General features: G+C 37.2%; 1 protein-coding gene across 11 annotated transcripts in view; it reads left to right on the top strand.

Moving 5' to 3' along the window:
• Positions 1–18,045, top strand: part of LOC126088583 (titin) — a 1,213,778-nt gene that overhangs the window by 1,131,130 nt on the left and 64,603 nt on the right. For all 11 annotated transcript variants that reach the window (XR_007519972.1, XR_007519973.1, XR_007519977.1 and 8 more), the window contains exon 15: positions 3,911–3,944. Coding sequence is in view for 5 of the 11 variants with exons in the window: in XM_049906783.1 (XP_049762740.1) it covers positions 3,911–3,944 (34 nt within the window). In the remaining 6 variants the exon portion in view is untranslated. The remainder of the gene's footprint in view (positions 1–3,910; positions 3,945–18,045) is intronic.

Below are 18,045 nucleotides of genomic sequence, written 5' to 3'. Positions count from 1 at the left end.
TCTTTTTTACCAATGCTAATCTACTGTCTATGTCCTCTTTGCTCTATTCATTATCTGTTATTTTGCTGCCTAGATAGCAGAATTCTTTGACCTCCTCTACTTCATGATCCCCAGTTCTGATGTTAAAAAAAGTGTTTCACTGTTCTTATATCTGCTACTTCTCATTACTTATATCTTTCTTCAATTTACTCTCAATCTGTATTCTGTACCCATTAGGCTGTTCGTTCCATTCAATAGATCCTGTAATTCTTCTTCACCTTCACTGAAGATAGAAATGTCATCAGTGAATCTTATAATTGATATCCTTTCATTCTGAATTTTAATCCCGCAGAAGGAATTTGCAGTAATAGGTGTTCTCTACAAAAATATTGCTTGACTTGTTCCATGACCATGAAGGTTCTCCTTGATGCTGGAAACTACAAGGTACGGTGACTGAATGTGCATATAATAATGATAATAATTGCAAAGTGACTAATTATTCCTCTGGATTGGCCTTAGGCCATACTATTATTGACATAATGAACAATGTTAAATGTAGTACTTGTGGGGCAACAAAAGAATATGCAACATATGAAAGGATGCAGTATAAAGAAAGGAGCAGAGTAAAAGTGTTTCAACATAGATAGTACACCAGAAACTGGTGAGCTTTTCTCTCTTAATTTAGGTAAATTTACTCCCTCATCTTCATAGCCCTGATACATCTTACTTGCATTTTCTGTATCTAATGTATCGTTTTAAACACACACTGCTTCTGAGAGATAAATTGTTCCACATAATGTTTCATCACTTATTAGGTACTTTCTTCATGATAAGTGTTGTTTAGGATAATTCTAATAACTACATAATGCAAAGAAGAGAACACTGTCCATGAAGTCGTGCATTTTTGGAACTTACTATTATACTGCTGATGGGTCATCTCTTGCAATCATTTAGTACCCTATACTGGCCAGATAATGTTTCTAAGATAGTCTTGAGTAGTTAAAGCTGCTTCATGACCTTCACTTAATTTCTTAGTATCTTTAAGGATTATAACTACACAAATTCAAAGATGTCAAGAGAGAAACTTAGCTTCCTCTTATTTTTATCCAACTCATGTTGATCATTTATTTTAGTATCTTGTTGAAGTTTGACATCTTTCCTATTATGGTAAACAGTGATCATTTTCTTAATTTCATACATCATGCTTATTGAATAGGTATGGAAATTCTAGGATGGAAAAAGCAAACATTAATTCATGTGAGGGGCTACCTTTCCTCATGTCTTTGTTGTTGAACTGTCATGAGCATAGTGATTCCTTTTATTTTGCAGTGGGTTTCCACTCTTAACATGTTATCTTCAGATCTGTTCAGCAGTCATCACATCTGCAACATATCAATCAACATCTTTTGATTAGTGTTGTTCACAGCACTTACAATGCTGATCAACAGATATAAATTGTCCAGTCCCAGTTATAGTTACTATAAAAAAAGATTTGAAGATGGCTGAAACAAAAAAAACTGGTTGAAAAATAAAAACAGTCATTGCAATCAAGAGATTTCAGTAAAACTGATAAAAATCAGTGCAGTGACATCACCAAGTAGACAAATTGATGTAAACACAACTTAAACTGCTGCTTCACATATGCTAAAGTTCACATAAATTTACATGAAATTAGTGAAGTTTATGCTTATTTCCTTCCATTATCATTGTACAGTTTGAGCTCATGATCTCTCGTGATGAGCTTTAAATTTGAACCCTCCCTCCTTTCACCTGAGGTTTGTTTTCAGTCACCATATACCAAAGGTATCTTGTTCCTCGTCCACATTGATACATTACCTTCACAAACTGTGGGTTGTGCCATAAAAGTAACTGTATATGCCATTGAGGTGAGAGTGTGCACATTGTAGTGTCATGTTTGTGTTGTTGCCAATAAGAGAGGGGGGAGGGTCAAGCATGATATCAGAAAATGGCCTGCTGTCAAGTAACAACAACAGGGCAGCCTAACTTCATGTTCCCATTAGATGCACATATGGCCATCATCATCATCATGTGCTTTTGTATCATGAAATACCATGTCTTGTTTTGAATTTAAGCAAAGACTTTGATACACAGTGTGGCAACGTTGTAACTGTACTTCTTCCCACACCTCCCTGTTTGTCAACCAAATACTGGCACTGAAATTTATTTCCAATGCCAGAATTTGAATCAGTTACCACCTTGTGATTCTAGAAGTTTCATTTGTGAATAAGACATTCCATCATTTTTTGGAGATTCCTCTGGGACATCATGTGTTCCTCTTGCAATATCTTGACTGCGAGCCTTTTGTCCTTTTCAAGAGAGTTAGTGTAAAGTTATCAGCCAAAATATGAGGAAAGGCAATCATGATTCCCAGACATATGCCCTCCCTGTTTTGTGTTGCAGCATTAGTTCATATTAACATCAGCAGTGGAGCTAGGAACTACAAATTTTGCTTAAGCTGCCTTGACAGTATGTGTTATTTCCTTTGAAAATCACTGGCTTCAGTGTTATTAGACTTATCAAAATATTGTGGGCCATTATTCGATGGTTGAATGATATCCTAGGGAAATCCAATAGTTTGTCCCCATCTGTGGAAGATGTCTCCAATGGGATTGTTCCTTCTGTGAGTGTTCATTTCATACCATGGCTCACTATTGACTGTGGTAAAAGGCTGTTTACCTTCTCAGTTGCTGTCTACCACTATTGCTGTTGCCCTGCAGCAGAAGACAATGGCAATAGCAAATGACAGCAACCAACAATAGCCAGTTGTGCTCAAGTTTTGAAAACATATGGTAACACACCCTGCATGGGATCTCATAGGTATTAACTTTTACTGTAGTCAGTAGCAAGCCAGGTATGACTCATCCAGTTGTACAAGCTACAACACCTCAAAGATGTCCTTGGCAGATGCGCACAATACCTGGGGTTTCTTCAAGGAATTCACTTAACCATGACATAATAACCCAGAACATTTTAATAAGTATGACAGTTCTGGCTGTGAATGTCTTGCAGTTCAGTGTTATTGTCATTGGTACTGCCAAATATTGATATTGGGATGATGTAACATTGGTGAATGAATCCAGAAAATGATACAAGCCTGTGCCACACAGTTACACATATTATTAGTGAATGTATAGGGCACCTTGTTACAAATATTCTGTGCCATGCATAATTTTATCCTATTAATGTATTCTGCCAACATACAGCTGCTAATTATTTTGAGCATTAAACATAGTTAGTATAAGTTTTGTCTTCATTTGGTAACTCTTCATAAACTATCTGCTCTCACATATTGTCAGAATCTATGTGACATATATATATCTTTAAAAATGTATTTCCTCTTAAATGTTACATTGGGCATATTGATGGATCTTGTTTTATCATTTCCTACACACTTTCAGATCAAGGTTTGGAAGAATAAAAGATGCATGTACAGTAGCACCAAAACTTAAAAGGGTACTGAATAGAGTCATGGTATTAATGTCAATATGCAGCATCCTCACTTCATGCAAAGAAGTATCAATTCTTCCTCACTTACTGTTTAGAATGAGAGGTTTCTTATGTTTGTGTGTGTGTGTGTGTGTCTTTTATTTTGTTTTTAGTTGTATTTGTTGTAGCCCCGTATAATTTCTCGCACGAAATGTCTCCATACTAAAATTTACTACAAAACAAAAAAGGAAAAACATTATGCGTGCTTCCTTTTTGTCTCTTTTTCTATCACAGGGTTACTAAGCTGTGGGTGCTCTTGCATGCATGTGGTTGTGGCAATAAATAAGCGAATTTCTACAGGACAGCGAATGACCTCACATGACAATCTCAAGAATATCAAGTAGCATCAATTGCTAGTGCTCAATGATTGTTAACTCATTAACAAGCAAGCTAACTAACATATGTTTTTACCTTTAATTTATAGACAATAATCCAGTGGAGCTCGAGGAGAGAGAAAAGTAAGTGTCCAGTATGCTTTATTAACTTTTTCTGCAAAAAAAAGGACCTTTAAATTTCTCATTAAAACATATAATTGTTGGAACTAGTCCACTACTCACATTAAGAGCAGGTGAAGGACTGAATATGCTATAGTTTGGAAAATGGATTTGTATCAGCCTTCTAAGGATTACTGTTTCTCATTGATGAAGTAGTTTTATATTATAGAGAACATTTTAAATGAATTTATAAATGTTCAGATCTGTTACTTTTCATCAGATGCACGCAAAAATCACATATACTTCCAGGTGCATTTTTTATAATTGCAGTTTGGAATACATTAAACATAAAAAGTGATTTTACAAACATGGTCCTCCATATAACTAAAATTATAAATTACTCACTTCTTTATGTAACTTTATAACTGACATGTAATAAGCTTCTTAAGTTTTACATATGTTTCACATTGGTGCTTAATCCTCTTACAAGATAGGCTCGAAAGACTTATGCTCATTAAGAGCAACTGGGACTCTCAAACTACATTTTACACTTCAATGCACTGTTTCTTTGGTTGAATTCATTACTGTAACAATAATTATATGCAGAAAGCATGACTTTTTGAGGTTTTAATTGAAACTAAACTAGCAGGGCAGGAGACTTTAAATATATGTATTCACATTTATTGTGCTATGAAACATGCACTGTAGTCTGCAACTCCCCTACCAACCAAGTTAACAGTTATTCATGACATGTATAATTAATACAGTAGGAAAGGTAAAGTATGGAGTTGCTTTGAACTGTTTAATTTATCTTTTTTCCTATAAAACACAGAATATTATTTGTGCAGGTTTTAGGCAGATAAGTATCTTCTGTTTTATTTAAAGTAAGTATATATTGGTTTCAGATGTAAAATTTCCTTATTCAGAGGTGGATTGGCTTTACTGTGTATTCTCTCTTTCTGCCAGCATAATGCAAATTTCAGAGAAAAATACATTATTCTTTCTGAAAAGCATATTGTAGTGGAGTAGTATGTCATGCATAATTGAAAGCATGGTGTCTTTTTTTACAATTTGAGATTCAGCTTTATTTACCATATGCTGGTATTAATTTATTTCTGGTAGCTATCCAAGTAGCCAGTCTGCCCCTGATTACTACTAACCAGAATGCAGTACATGCTTGTATCCTGTTTCATTTATTATACCTTTTCTCCTAAACTTCTGATTTAATTTTGCTATTTGCTTGCTCCAGTACACATTTTGCCTTAAGTGAATTTATGACTAAATAAAAAAATGAAACAAAATCCCACTCACAATACTGTTCTTTAACCATAATCCTGAGTTATTTACAGGAAGACAGGCAGCGATGAGATAACTTAATATTGTGAACTCCCTTGTATAATTAGTTTCAGTTTTGCACATGACCATCTGTGTACTTCTCCTGGTTCATAGTGTAACTTACACATTTGTAATGCATCCAGTATAATCAGAAAGTGGTTTTTAATAATTTCATAGTTGTTAGTTAATTCTTCAGTTATTTAACATCACCACTTGAGAATATTCACATCAGGGCTAAAAATCAAGAGATGCAATGAAACAATTATCTTTTATATGAATTACGTATCTGATAATTCAGTTGTGTGCTATTGGTCAAATACATTTTTGATAGTGATGTTCACATATGTATTGCAGTTTTTGAGCTTGTATTGAAAATTTTGCTAACAAATTCAGACCCCTGGAAAGTGATGAATAAATTACTATTTGTTCCACTTTCTTACTCGAAATAGTTCTTATGACAGAAATAAAATTTTATTGTTGTCTGTAGCATATGAAAATTTAAATTCATGGTTAGTTTCTGTGTAGGCCTACTATCAAGCCAACTTCCATTAGGCAGTTAAGGGATTTGTCATAATAAGATATAAGCCATTGATATATTCTAATATCAAATTATACAAAAAGAGATTCTCATTTGAAAGAAATATCCATGAAAGTGAATGTTCATCTGTTCAGAGACAAGATTTTATCACTCATTTGAGATATGAAATAACAAATAATAGACTCTATTGAACATAAAACATTTATGAGGTTTTTGGACATACCTGTTCTTGATCCTGCTGCTTGTAATTTTTTCTATCATAAAATAACATTACATGTCAGGAAACAATCTGTCTGACATCACAAATTCTGTGTCTCAAAACTTTGGAAACAGCACACACTGACAGCTTTTCAGGATCTAGTCAGCTTCATAAGTTTATCTACATCTACATATCATACTCTTTAACGGACCATTATGGCAGGAGATAACTCTCCATTGAATCATACACTACTGCTCATTAATTTCAATACACCGCAGTATTTCAGATTTACAGCACAAATCAAACATTATCTCACAAAATATAATTATAGTAACTTCCACATATATAATACAATCACAATCATTATATTTTACTTTCATGAAAGTATACTCCTCACAAACTCGAGGCATGTAGTCAGTCAGTTTTTGTAGGTATTGTGAATCGATACGATTCCACACATCCGTAACAATATTCCGGAGACGTTCCATGCTTGTTATATTAACATTCCTGATATGTCTGTCCACTTCATCCTAGACCATTTCAATGGATTAAAATCTGGGCTTTGGGACGGGCCATACCATATTATTCAGTACTTTCTGTTTTTCTGTTGATGCAGTGTAGTTTGTACAGCATGCCGACCAATGTTTTGGGTCATTATCCTGTTGTAAGGTGAAACCTTTCCCTATTAAGAACAATCCACTTTGTATTGCATGATACTGAAGTGTGCAGTGCTACTGCTTCTAATCCATACATCCTTCTATTTTCACAATGTCGCCAATTCTATCTCCGGCAGAACATCCCCAAACCATAATAGAACCTCAACCATGTTTAACTGTAAGTAGGGCACACTGCTAGGCTACCCTTTCCCCTACAAATCGGTGAACAAATATTCTTCTTCTGGTTCCAGAAATCTCAAACTTCGATTATCTGTGAATAACACCTTCGTACACTCTTCCAATGTCCAATTACGCTGTTTTCTAGCCTATTCAATTCTCTTCTGTTTATTTATGGCCCTTAGAAGGGGTTTTCTTGCTGTGACACATCCTTTCAAGCCGGCTTCTGTCAGTCTCCTTTTTACTGTTGCAACAGATATTGTTGTCGTGTTCATTTCTACCAATTATGCATGAATTTTGGGTGCTGTTTTTAATCTGTTTCTCTTACTGGTAGTTCTGATATATTTATCATCACTTTTAGTTGTTTTATGAGGTCATTCCAGTCGTGGTATGTCCTTATTGCTACCTGTTGCCTTCTGGCGGTGAAGGGTGTATTGCACTACCCTTGTAGACACACTACACTGTTTCACAATTTTTGCTAATAGATAAACCTGCTTGGCTAAGTGCTACAATTGCAGCATGTTTTTCTATGGATATCTCCACTCATGGAGCCATACTAGCAATGTGCATAATTCAATCTCATGAAGGAACTGACATGCAGGAACCACATGTTATGTATCGCTGCAATGCTTGCCATTTGCTGCAGACATCACATCACTACAGGGAACAACACAGGTGCACCAAATGCAGCGTCCATCGGCAAATAGGTAAACAAACATATCAGATAGATGAATAATGTTTATGTACACAACATTGTTTGTTGGATAGTATTGTATCTCGATTACCACAAACAAAAATCATGACATGTACAACTATTGTACTGTTCCTTTGCTTCCTCAACCGTACCCACGGTATTAGACCTTATCTGCAGATAACTATAAGTCATTTATTGGGTGTATTGAAATTAATGAGCAGTATTGTACATTAGCGTTTCCTTTCATTCTATACACATATGGACCATGGGAATAATATCTGCTTAAATGTGTCTGTGTCTGTGGCAGTTAATCTAATCTTGTCATTCTTGAAACTTTGTAAGTTGGTTCTTACTGGATAGTGTTCATCTTGAAGCATCTGCCAGCTTAAGTTAATTAGAATCAGAACTTTTATTACCTCATTATGTACACACACAAGTCATGATTTAATGTATAGGAGACTAATCAGTACATCTCCATGACGATCTCCCATTGATTAAACTAACCGGTGACCATCTGTGCTGCCCTTATTTGTATACATTCACTATGCCCTGTTGTTTGTATTTGGTGCAAACCCACCCACTCGAGCAACATTCTAGAATGTGTTGTAAGAGTGTTTTGCAGTACTCACCTGTGTAGATTGACTGCATTTTCCCATTATACTGCCAATGAACATAAGTACGTCATTTGCTTTACCTATGACAGAGCCTATAGTATCATCCCATTTCATATCTCTACAAATTGTTGCTCTGAGGTATTTGTATGAGTTGACTTATTACACTTGTGGCTCATTGGCGTTATAGAATTTCGTGTTTTTGTTTTTCTGAAATGCTCGTTTCTTTATCTATGCACTTTTAAGCAAGTTGTCAATTTTTGCAACACTTTGAAAGCTTGTCAAGATCTAAGTGAATATTTGTGCAGCTTTTTGAGACTGTACTTCATTGTAGATAACTGCATCGTCCACAAAACATGTGGGTTTACTATTAATACGGCTTGACAAATCAGTACTATACAACATGAGCAGCAATGGTACCAAGATACTTTCAAGGGGGGCCCCTAATTTATTTATCCATCTGTCAGTGATTCTTTATCCAAGATAACATGCTACATACTGCCTAAAAAGGAGTCGTCAGGAGGCAAGCTGTATGCACCTAACTGATCATTATGTTCAAGAAATATCATTATGTTTGAACTTAGAATGGGTTCTGAGACTGTGTAACACGTGGATGTCAGCCATATTGGACACCAATTTTGTGGGTCACTTCAGTTACCCTTTTTGGAAACAGATGTTACCCTTCTTGGAAACTACTGGGGAGAAGTCTTTCTTGTCTTATCAAAAGACCTTCCATAAAGCCCAAAGAAATTTTTTTGTCGTTTTAGGCTGGAACTGAATTGGATGTTGGTCCCACTGGATCAGGGAAGGATGGGGAAGGAAGATGGTCGTGCCCTTTCAAAGAAACCATCATGGTATTTGTCTGAAGCAATTTAGGGATATCACAGAAAACCTAAATCAAGATGGCTGGAAGCAGGTTTGAACCATTGTCCTGAATGTGAGTCCAGTGTGCTAACCAATGTGCCACTTCGGTCGGTTTGAAAAGTGTGACAAAAAATTCTGAAGCAGCTGTCTTGAGCATTTTTTAGATTTCTGCTGGTATATCATCTAGGCAAGTCACTTCAGCATTTTTCATGTTCTTGATGGCAATCATTATGTTCTCAGTTGAAATGATGGGCATAGGTCCAAAGATGTACCAGGACTTGCAATTAGTGGATGTGCAAATTCTGTGTTATGGGTATCAGCAAGGTTACTCGTCAGATGAGATTATGTGGGTTGGGTTGCATTGGTGGTGTGACAACTCTTAATGAATTCCTACTGGTTGGGTTTTACTGTGGCAGTGTTTATGAACCTATTGTCCAGTGCTTGTTTGAATAATTTCAATATATGGCAGAGGAGCTGAACATGATGGTAAGTTTAATAGTCTCTCACATTTTCTTTATAATTTCAGACTGTAGCTCCCATGCTAGTTATCGATCTGGTTGAAAAGTGTGATAAAAATTCTGAAGCATCCATCCCAAGCATTTTTTGGAGTTCTGCTGCTACATCATCTAGGCCAGTTGCTTTATCATTTTCCATGTTCTTGATGACAACCATTATGTACTCAGCTGAAATGATAGGCGTGGGCCTAGAAGAGGTCCATGAGTTGCAGTCAGTGGATGAGCAAACTCTGTGTTGTGTATATCAACAAGGTAGTCTGGCCATCGTTGAAGGATAGCTTGTTGGTCTCATGACAGTTTGGTTTTGACTCCCTTGACATAGATGACATGACAATGGATTGAATGATTGCAGGACTTGGCAAGGCGATAAATGTTGCCTTCTGGTGGTTGTGAGATAAGATGATGATGCCAATCCTGGTAGCACCGGCCTTCACAGCACCACTGCTCTTTTCACTGCCAATTTTGGGACTTGATACCACTGAAGTTCATTATCAAGACATGAGTTCATCCAAGTCTTAAAGGCTATCTTTTTCTTCTTAATCAGTTGATGAAATTATCATCCCACCACCAGGTTTGCTTAAGAATGTATTTTTGCCCCAGTATTGTTTTTCTGAGAGTTGTTGCTTCTCAGCATCTCCCACAGTCACAGGCTTCAAATGATAAATTGGGTAAGGCTTTCATGAGTTTGTTCCATTGGACTCACTCATTCTCCACCACTTCCTTCACTCAGATCCAGTCTTAGGTGTTTTGTTTGTTATGAAAATTTTTCCATTATAAGTACATTCTAACACACACACAAACACACACAACACAAAACAATCAGTAGATGTGATGTTGATGTACAGACAAACAAATGCTTACAATTTCAGAAAAACTGGATGATTTATTCAACAGAAAGAGCTTCACAAAGCAAGCAGTTATTCAGCTTGGCATTGATTGACAGTTTTGGATGTCCTCCTGAGGGATATCATGCCAAATTCTGTCCAGTTGGCACATTAGATCATCAGAATCCAGAGCTGGTTGGAGGGTCCTGGTCATAATGTTCCAAATGTTCTTAGTTGGGGAAAGATCTGGCGACCTTGCTGGCCAAGGTAGGGTTTGGCAATCATGAAGACAGGCAGCAGAAACTCTCACCATGTTCAGGTGGTCATTATCTTTCTGAAGTGTAAGCCAAGGATGGACTGCCATGGAGGGCAACAAAATGGGGTACTGAATATAGTTGACATACCACTGTGCAGTAAGGGGGCTGCAGATGACAAGAGAAAAGAAATGACACTCCAGATCACCACTCCTTATTGTCAGGCGGCATGGCAGATGACAGTCAGATTGGTATCCCACTGCTGTCCAGAGTATCTCCAGTCACATCTTCAGGCTAGAATCTCTCCCACTGTACAGTCTGATGGCCAAAAGTGATGGTATGGGATGCCATTTACTTTCACAGCAGTGTGCATTTCCTTGTTATCCACTGCACCCTTCCAGCACAATAGTACATCAGTGATATTCTACACTGTGTTTTGTTGCTTTTCATGGCAAGCCCTCCTGGGCTTACTTTTCAGCAAGATAATACCTGTTCACATGGTGAGAGCTTCTACTACTTGTCTTCGTGCTTGCCAAACTCTTCCTTGGCAAGCAAGTTCATCAAATCTCTTGCCAATTGAGAACATTTAGATGATTCTGGGCAGGCCCCTCCAACCATCTCAGTGTTTTGATGACCTAATGCACCAATTGGACAGAATTTGACACAATACCCTTCAGGAGGACATGCAACAACTGTGTCAATCAGTGCTAAGCTGAATAACTGCTCGCATAAGGGCTAGAGGTGGACCAACTCATTATTGACTTCCTCAATTTATGAAGCTCTTTCTCTTGAATGAATCATGCATTTTTTCTAAAACTATAATCATTTGTTTGTCTCTTAATGTATCAATTTCCATTGGATAATTCCTTCATGGTGCAAATTTTTTTTTTAAAGCAGTGGCTGTCTTACAGAAACCCTTCCATATATATCACCTTCTTGCTATTGATATATCAGTATGTCTAGTAGAGCCTCCACTGATAGAGGATATGACACCCATTTTTTGAACTATGTGTTGGTCACAAACTGGTCATGGAGTCTGTGGATTGTCCATCGTGTGACACCCATCATTATTTTTCAGGCCAAGTCCACATCCCCCATGATATCGCTGTTATCCTTCTCACTGAGATCCAACATGTTGATTGAAGTTTCCACCAAGGGTAATAGGCTCATACTGGGGAATTGTTTGAAGATGAGCATCAAGACTCTTCCAGAATTCAATCTTTTCATCTCCTGTGCATCCAGTTTAAGGGTAGCAAAATATGGCGTTTCAAAAAATGGCATTTCACATTCTAATCTTGTTTCTAACTTCAGAAATGATCTTTTGTAACAGTTAAATTATTCATCTGGAGGGATGTATCATTTTCCCAGCCTTCAGTAGCATATTCAAACTATGTACCTTTCAAGTAAGATAAAACACTTAAATGTATGTTAATTTAGAAGTGAAGCAGTACTGAAAAACGTACATTTGCAGGGGGACTTTAAAAACCAAAGTTATATAATATTACAGCAGGGCAAGTAACTTTTATTGACTGCTGCACTACACTTCAAAGTAACACAGATACATGACACCAATTTCAACAATAACACATGTCTCTGTAAACAACAGTCAGAACATTCTACCAGATGTTCAGTGGATTTATACCTATAAATCCAATCCTTGTTCACAGAGTCACCCAAAAGCAACTGTGTGAACATCCCCATATTTGGAAAATGACTTCAACTTTCATTTGCTGCAAATCAGTTCCTCAGTGATGTGGAGACTGTCATCTGTGGTTGATATCTGTAGCCTTCCTCCCTTTCCTCAGTTCTCTTGCACGGATGTTCCCCAATCATACTGTAATCATCTACATCTACATAGTTGGTTGGTTGATTTGGTGTAAGTGACCAAACAGTGAGGTCATTGGTCCCATCGGATTAGGGAAAAGTTGGTCATGCACTTTCAAAGGAACCATCCCAGCATTTGCATGAAGAAATTTAAGGAAATCACGGAAAACCGTCAGCCTCCCAAATGCCAGTCCAGTGTGCTAATCACTGCACCACCTCATTCAGTTGTCTGTGGATACTCTGCAAATTACACTTAAATGCCTGGCAGAGGGTGAAGACTTTTAATCATCCAACAATTAATTGGAAAAATCATAGTTTTGTTAGTGGTGGGCATGATAAGACATCATGTGGAACTTTACTAATGGCTTTCTCTGTAAACTACCTAGAATAGATAGATAGGAATAAAATTCATCAGGGAAAAATATTGGATCTAATGGCAAGAAATAGACCTGATGCCTGGAGGATTTCCACATCGAAATTGATATCAGTGACCATGATGCAGTTGTGGCAACAATGATTACCAAAGTACAAAGTACAACTAAATCAAGAAAAGATATATATGTTCGATAAACTAGATAAAAATTCAGTAGTGTCATATCTCAATGGGGAACTCGAGATTTTCAGCACAGGTTAGGAGCAAATACAGGAATTATGACGCAAGTTTCAAACGATGGTTGACAACACACTGGATAGATATGTACCCAGTAGAACAGTTCACAATAGGAGGGAACCTCTATAGCACAAAGTCATTGCAAAGAAACTTCTAAAGAAACAGAGATTACTGCGTACATGGCGTAAAACAAAGCGTAGGGCCATAGGTAGATACTGAATGAAACGCGTTTGACTGTCAAAAGAGCAATGTGTGATGCCTTCAGTAACTACTGTAGCAGAAGTGATCTTTCGCAGAACTCAAATAAATTCTGGTTGTATTTAAAGGCTGTTATTGGCACCAGTCCCTAGCAAATGAGGCAGGAACTGAATCTGAGTGCAGTAAAGCAAAAGCTGAAATGCTTAACTCTGTTTTCAAATGTTCCTTTACAAAAGCAAACACCAGGAAAATTAAAACTAAAATAAGCTAAACTCCTCCCTAACAGGCCACGAAGGCCCAATGGTGCCGACCAGCCGCAGTGTCACCCTCAGCCCACAGACGACACTGGATATGGATACGGAGGGTCACGTGCTAAGCACACGGCTCTCCTAGCCATATGTCAGTTTGTGAGACGAGAGCTACTACTTCTCAATTAAGTAGCTCCCCAGTTTGCCTCACAAGGACTGAGTGCAACCTGCTTGCCAACAATGCTTGGCAGACTGGATGGTCACCCATCCAAGTGCTAGCCCAGCCCAACAGTGCTTAACTTCAGTGATCTGACAGGAATTGATGTGACCATTGTGGCACAGCCATTGGCCATCCAGGACAAATGCTACAAATTAATCCTTGTACCACTGAAAAGATGGATAAAATAAGCATTGGTGTCAGTGGTGTTGAGAAACAGCTGAAATCATTAAAACTGTACAAAGCTCCAGGTGCCGATGGTATCCCTGTGAGATTCTATACTGAATTTGTTGCTGAGTTCACCTCTCTTCTAACTATAATCTACCATAGATCCCTCAAACAAAAGACCATGCCCAGTTATTGGCAAAAGTGCAGGTCACACCTGCCTACAAGAAGGGTAGTAAAAGTGATCCACAAAACTACTGTCCAATGTCCCTGACATCAATTTGTTGTAGAATCTTAGAACACATTCTGAGCTCAAACATAATGAGGTATCTTGAACAGAACAACCTCCTTGATGCCAGTCAGCATGGATTTTGTAAACATCAATCAAGTGAAACCCAACTCATACTTTTCTCAGATGACATGTTGAAAGGTTTGGATCAAGGCAACAAGATAGATGCAGTGTTTCTTAATTTCTGAGAAGCATATGACTCAGTACCACAACGACACTTATTGTCAGTAGGTTGATCAGATGGGTATGAAGCGAAATTTGTTGCTGGATTGAGGACATTTTGGTAGGGATGACATAGAATGTTACCTGGGATCAAGAGTCATCGTCGATGTAGAAGTAACTTCAGGTGCACCCCAGAGAACCTTGCTGTTCGTGTTGTGTATCAATGAAAAAAATGTTCAAATGTGTGTGAAATCTTATGGGACTTAATTGCTAAGGTCATCAGTCCCTAAGCTTACTCACTACTTAACCTAAATTATACTAAGGACAAACACACACACCCATGCCTGAGGGAGGACTCGAACCTCCGCCGGGACCAGCTGCACAGTCCATGACTGCAGTGCCCTAGACCGCTCGGCTAATCCCGTGCAGCTTTATCAATGATCTTGCAGGCAATATTATTGGTAAAATCAGGTTTTTTGCAGGTGATGCAGTTACCTATAATGAAGTAATATCTGAGAGAAGCTGCATAAATATTCATTCAGATGGTGATAAGATTTCAATGTGGTGCAGAGATTGGCAACTTGCTGCTCTAAATGTTCAAAAATGTAAAATTTTGCACTTCACAAAACAAAACAAATGTAGTATCCTATGACTATAGTATCAGTGAGTCACTGTTGGAATCAGCCAACTCATACAAATACCTGGGGGTGTAACATTTTTTAGGGATATAAAATAGAATGATCACATAGGTTCAGTCGTGGGTAAAGCAGTGGGTAGACTTCAGTTGAATGATACAATACTGGGGAAGTGCAATCGGTCTACAAAAGAGATTGCTTACAACTCACTCATGTATGCTCACATAGGGGATGGTGAGGATAAGATTAGAATGATCACTGCATGCACAGAGACATTCATAGAATCATTCTTCCTGTGTTCCATATGTGACACCCTAATAACTGGTACAATGGGATGTACCCTCTGCCATGCACCTCATGGTGATTTGGAGAGTACAGATGTAGATGTAAATCACCACCACCCCAGTCTTTGCAGAGTGGTCAAATTGTTGGCACTATTTCATTATGGCTGGGCACAACACTGCATTTGGTCTATATAGTGCCAGAATTCCTTGGTGAATCTGTGTGTAATTTAAACATTTTACCCACAAAAATGGTATTGTCTCACATATGTAAACTTCGGAGTGCATTTTCAGTCGCTGTTTCATTTCAGTCGCACACTGTGATGAATCTTATCCATACCACAAAAGCACTGTTTTTGCACGAACCCCAGAACATGAATACTCTTCTGACAGTTCAACACTCTTGATTTACAATGATATTATGTGACATGACATGTATAACTTACTTTCTGAAATCCCTATGTATGTACTTCATTTTATTAGCCATCATTGTATCCTCTCTTTACAGTTTATTTAATCCAGAATGGATCATGTCAAATGACGGGGAATTACAAGCCCTTCTTAATCCTATTTAAAGTGATATGAGTTCTGTAATATATGTTACTTATAGGTCAAACAACTGTTTATTGTTTCTTAGATAATTTAAGGATTTTCTGTCTCTTGATATTCCAAAGCCCAAAAATTTATTTTTTGTAGCTGTGATGTAAAAGTTAAACTTGTCCTCCATCTGAAGGTTGGTTTGAACAACACAATGCTTTACTAAAATGGTTCCATTGGCTATATGTTCTTGCCACCTTTTGACCATTGAACTGACAACCTGCCAGATGTGGGAGGGGGGGGAGTGTACAGTTTAATGTAGTCCGTGAACCATGTGGTATGGTTTCCAAAAATTCATATTTCTACAAAATGCATAACTGTATACCTGTTGCTTGTAACCATTCCTTCAGTCAAGTGAAGGCTATGTTATGGAGCACTTTGTCATTAATTTGGTGTCTGTGATTGTTAAGCAGTTTTCAGATATATTCACCTGGTTCAACCCAATTGTGTAGGAATCAAATGTTTTTGTGATCATGCTGATTGATCTCTTTTGCTGGTGTAGGTAATACTGCAATAAAAGAAAAGTAATTCCTGTTTGATTATATGAAACACCAGCATGGATAAAGATTTGGATGTATTGTCAGAATTTTAGCATTCGATTAAATTATTTGTCTGAAAATATGAAATTGTACCCTGCAACGGAAAGATCTTATGATTGTCATAGTACTTATAACAGTTTTATAATCTGACTTACTCCTGCATCCTGAATGTGGCCCTTTTTCTCATTAACTATAAATTTGTAGGTCTAACTGTGTAAATTTCATCTCTTAACTTAATGCCTCCTTGAAGTAAAAATATCATTTGCAAAGAGAGGAAACTGAATAAAATTCTACCCCCTTGGACTATTTTGGTTCAGCTGAATGACAGTTTCTTCATGAAGGCTTTGCTTATGTAATAATTTATTACCTCAAGATTGTTTAAAATTTACAATGTTCACACTGTTGGTTGCAGCAATTGATTGCCATCTACAGATGTGATTGATCTGCTAACAGTATCATTATGATATATAGCAACTCCATTATGCATTCTGAAACCCATGAAGCCTTGTAAAATATGTGTATGAATTACACATCATTTCTTTACATAATAAAAGAAACTAAAATTTAAAAAAAAAGTGCTATGTTAATTTTTTCATTATTTTAGAAAGTTATATCTTTAATAAACCTCTCTCAGAGTAAGTCTCAAACATAATGATAGGAAGGTAAGAAAACAGTCAAAAAATGGTGTTTTGAAATATTTCACTGCATTATGTGTGCACCAGTGAATTAAATTTACCATAACATGTCCAGAATCAGTGCTTTCCTTGTTACCTGACGTTGGACAACATCCACAAAATGACATTTAGGACAATATTTGACAAACAGAGCTCCTTGCCATCTGCATTCAGTCATAAACTTCTGAATATATATTTAAGCCTTCTACCATGTCAATTATAGAAAGGAAAATTTGAATGCTGAAAGCCAAGATACTGAATGGAGAATGTTGCTACAAATTTAGAGATCCATTGCAATTCTAACAGTAATTTAGACTCGCAGTTAATAGAAATGTCAGTAATTAAAGTAACCTGTTATTTTTAAGAATATGTTTGGCTTAGTTCTGTTGAGTGGCTAAAAGAGTAAATGTCAGTCTCCAATCTAAAGGACTTGGCTTCATTCCTGTCAGTTCCAGGACTCTTTTTCTGTCATGTATCACATTTCTCACCTCTGGCAGTGACTTTCTTCCCTGTCGCTTATCATTTCTTTCATCTCTGCAATTATTTGATCAATGTGAAAAAAGTAAAGTTGTGCTATAATTCATAGCCCATATTAAATTGTAGGTCTTTCTGTAGCTGACAGGAATGTCAGTTCAAAGGTTGGGTAAAGGCAGGGACATACCACCTCCTATAGGACCATATCTGGTGCAACAGTGCAGTATTCAAACCACCCTTCAATTCAAGGACAGCTTTACCTTAAATAAAAATTAATTTAGATTTTTTACTACTGGTCATAAACGTAGCTTAGTAAGTCTTTCCATTGTTGAAAAACATTTTAGTAATTGCCCTTGCTATCTTTGTCAAATACTGTGTGTGATGTGTTTTGATATTCCCATTATCTGGACTCAAACCAGACTATAAGGCTTGTTGTTAGTGTGAAAATATTTGTATTCCAGTCCAATGCTTGTTTCTGGCAACAACCCTTCCTGCAATGCATATGTTTTGCAATGCTGACGGAGCCATTCTTTGTAGTACTTGCA

Source organism: Schistocerca cancellata, chromosome 6 (genome assembly GCF_023864275.1).
Source record: "Schistocerca cancellata isolate TAMUIC-IGC-003103 chromosome 6, iqSchCanc2.1, whole genome shotgun sequence".
Taxonomy (NCBI): Eukaryota; Metazoa; Arthropoda; class Insecta; order Orthoptera; family Acrididae; genus Schistocerca; species Schistocerca cancellata.
Note: the sequence above shows the minus strand (reverse complement) of the source record. Positions and strands in the feature narration are given on the sequence as shown.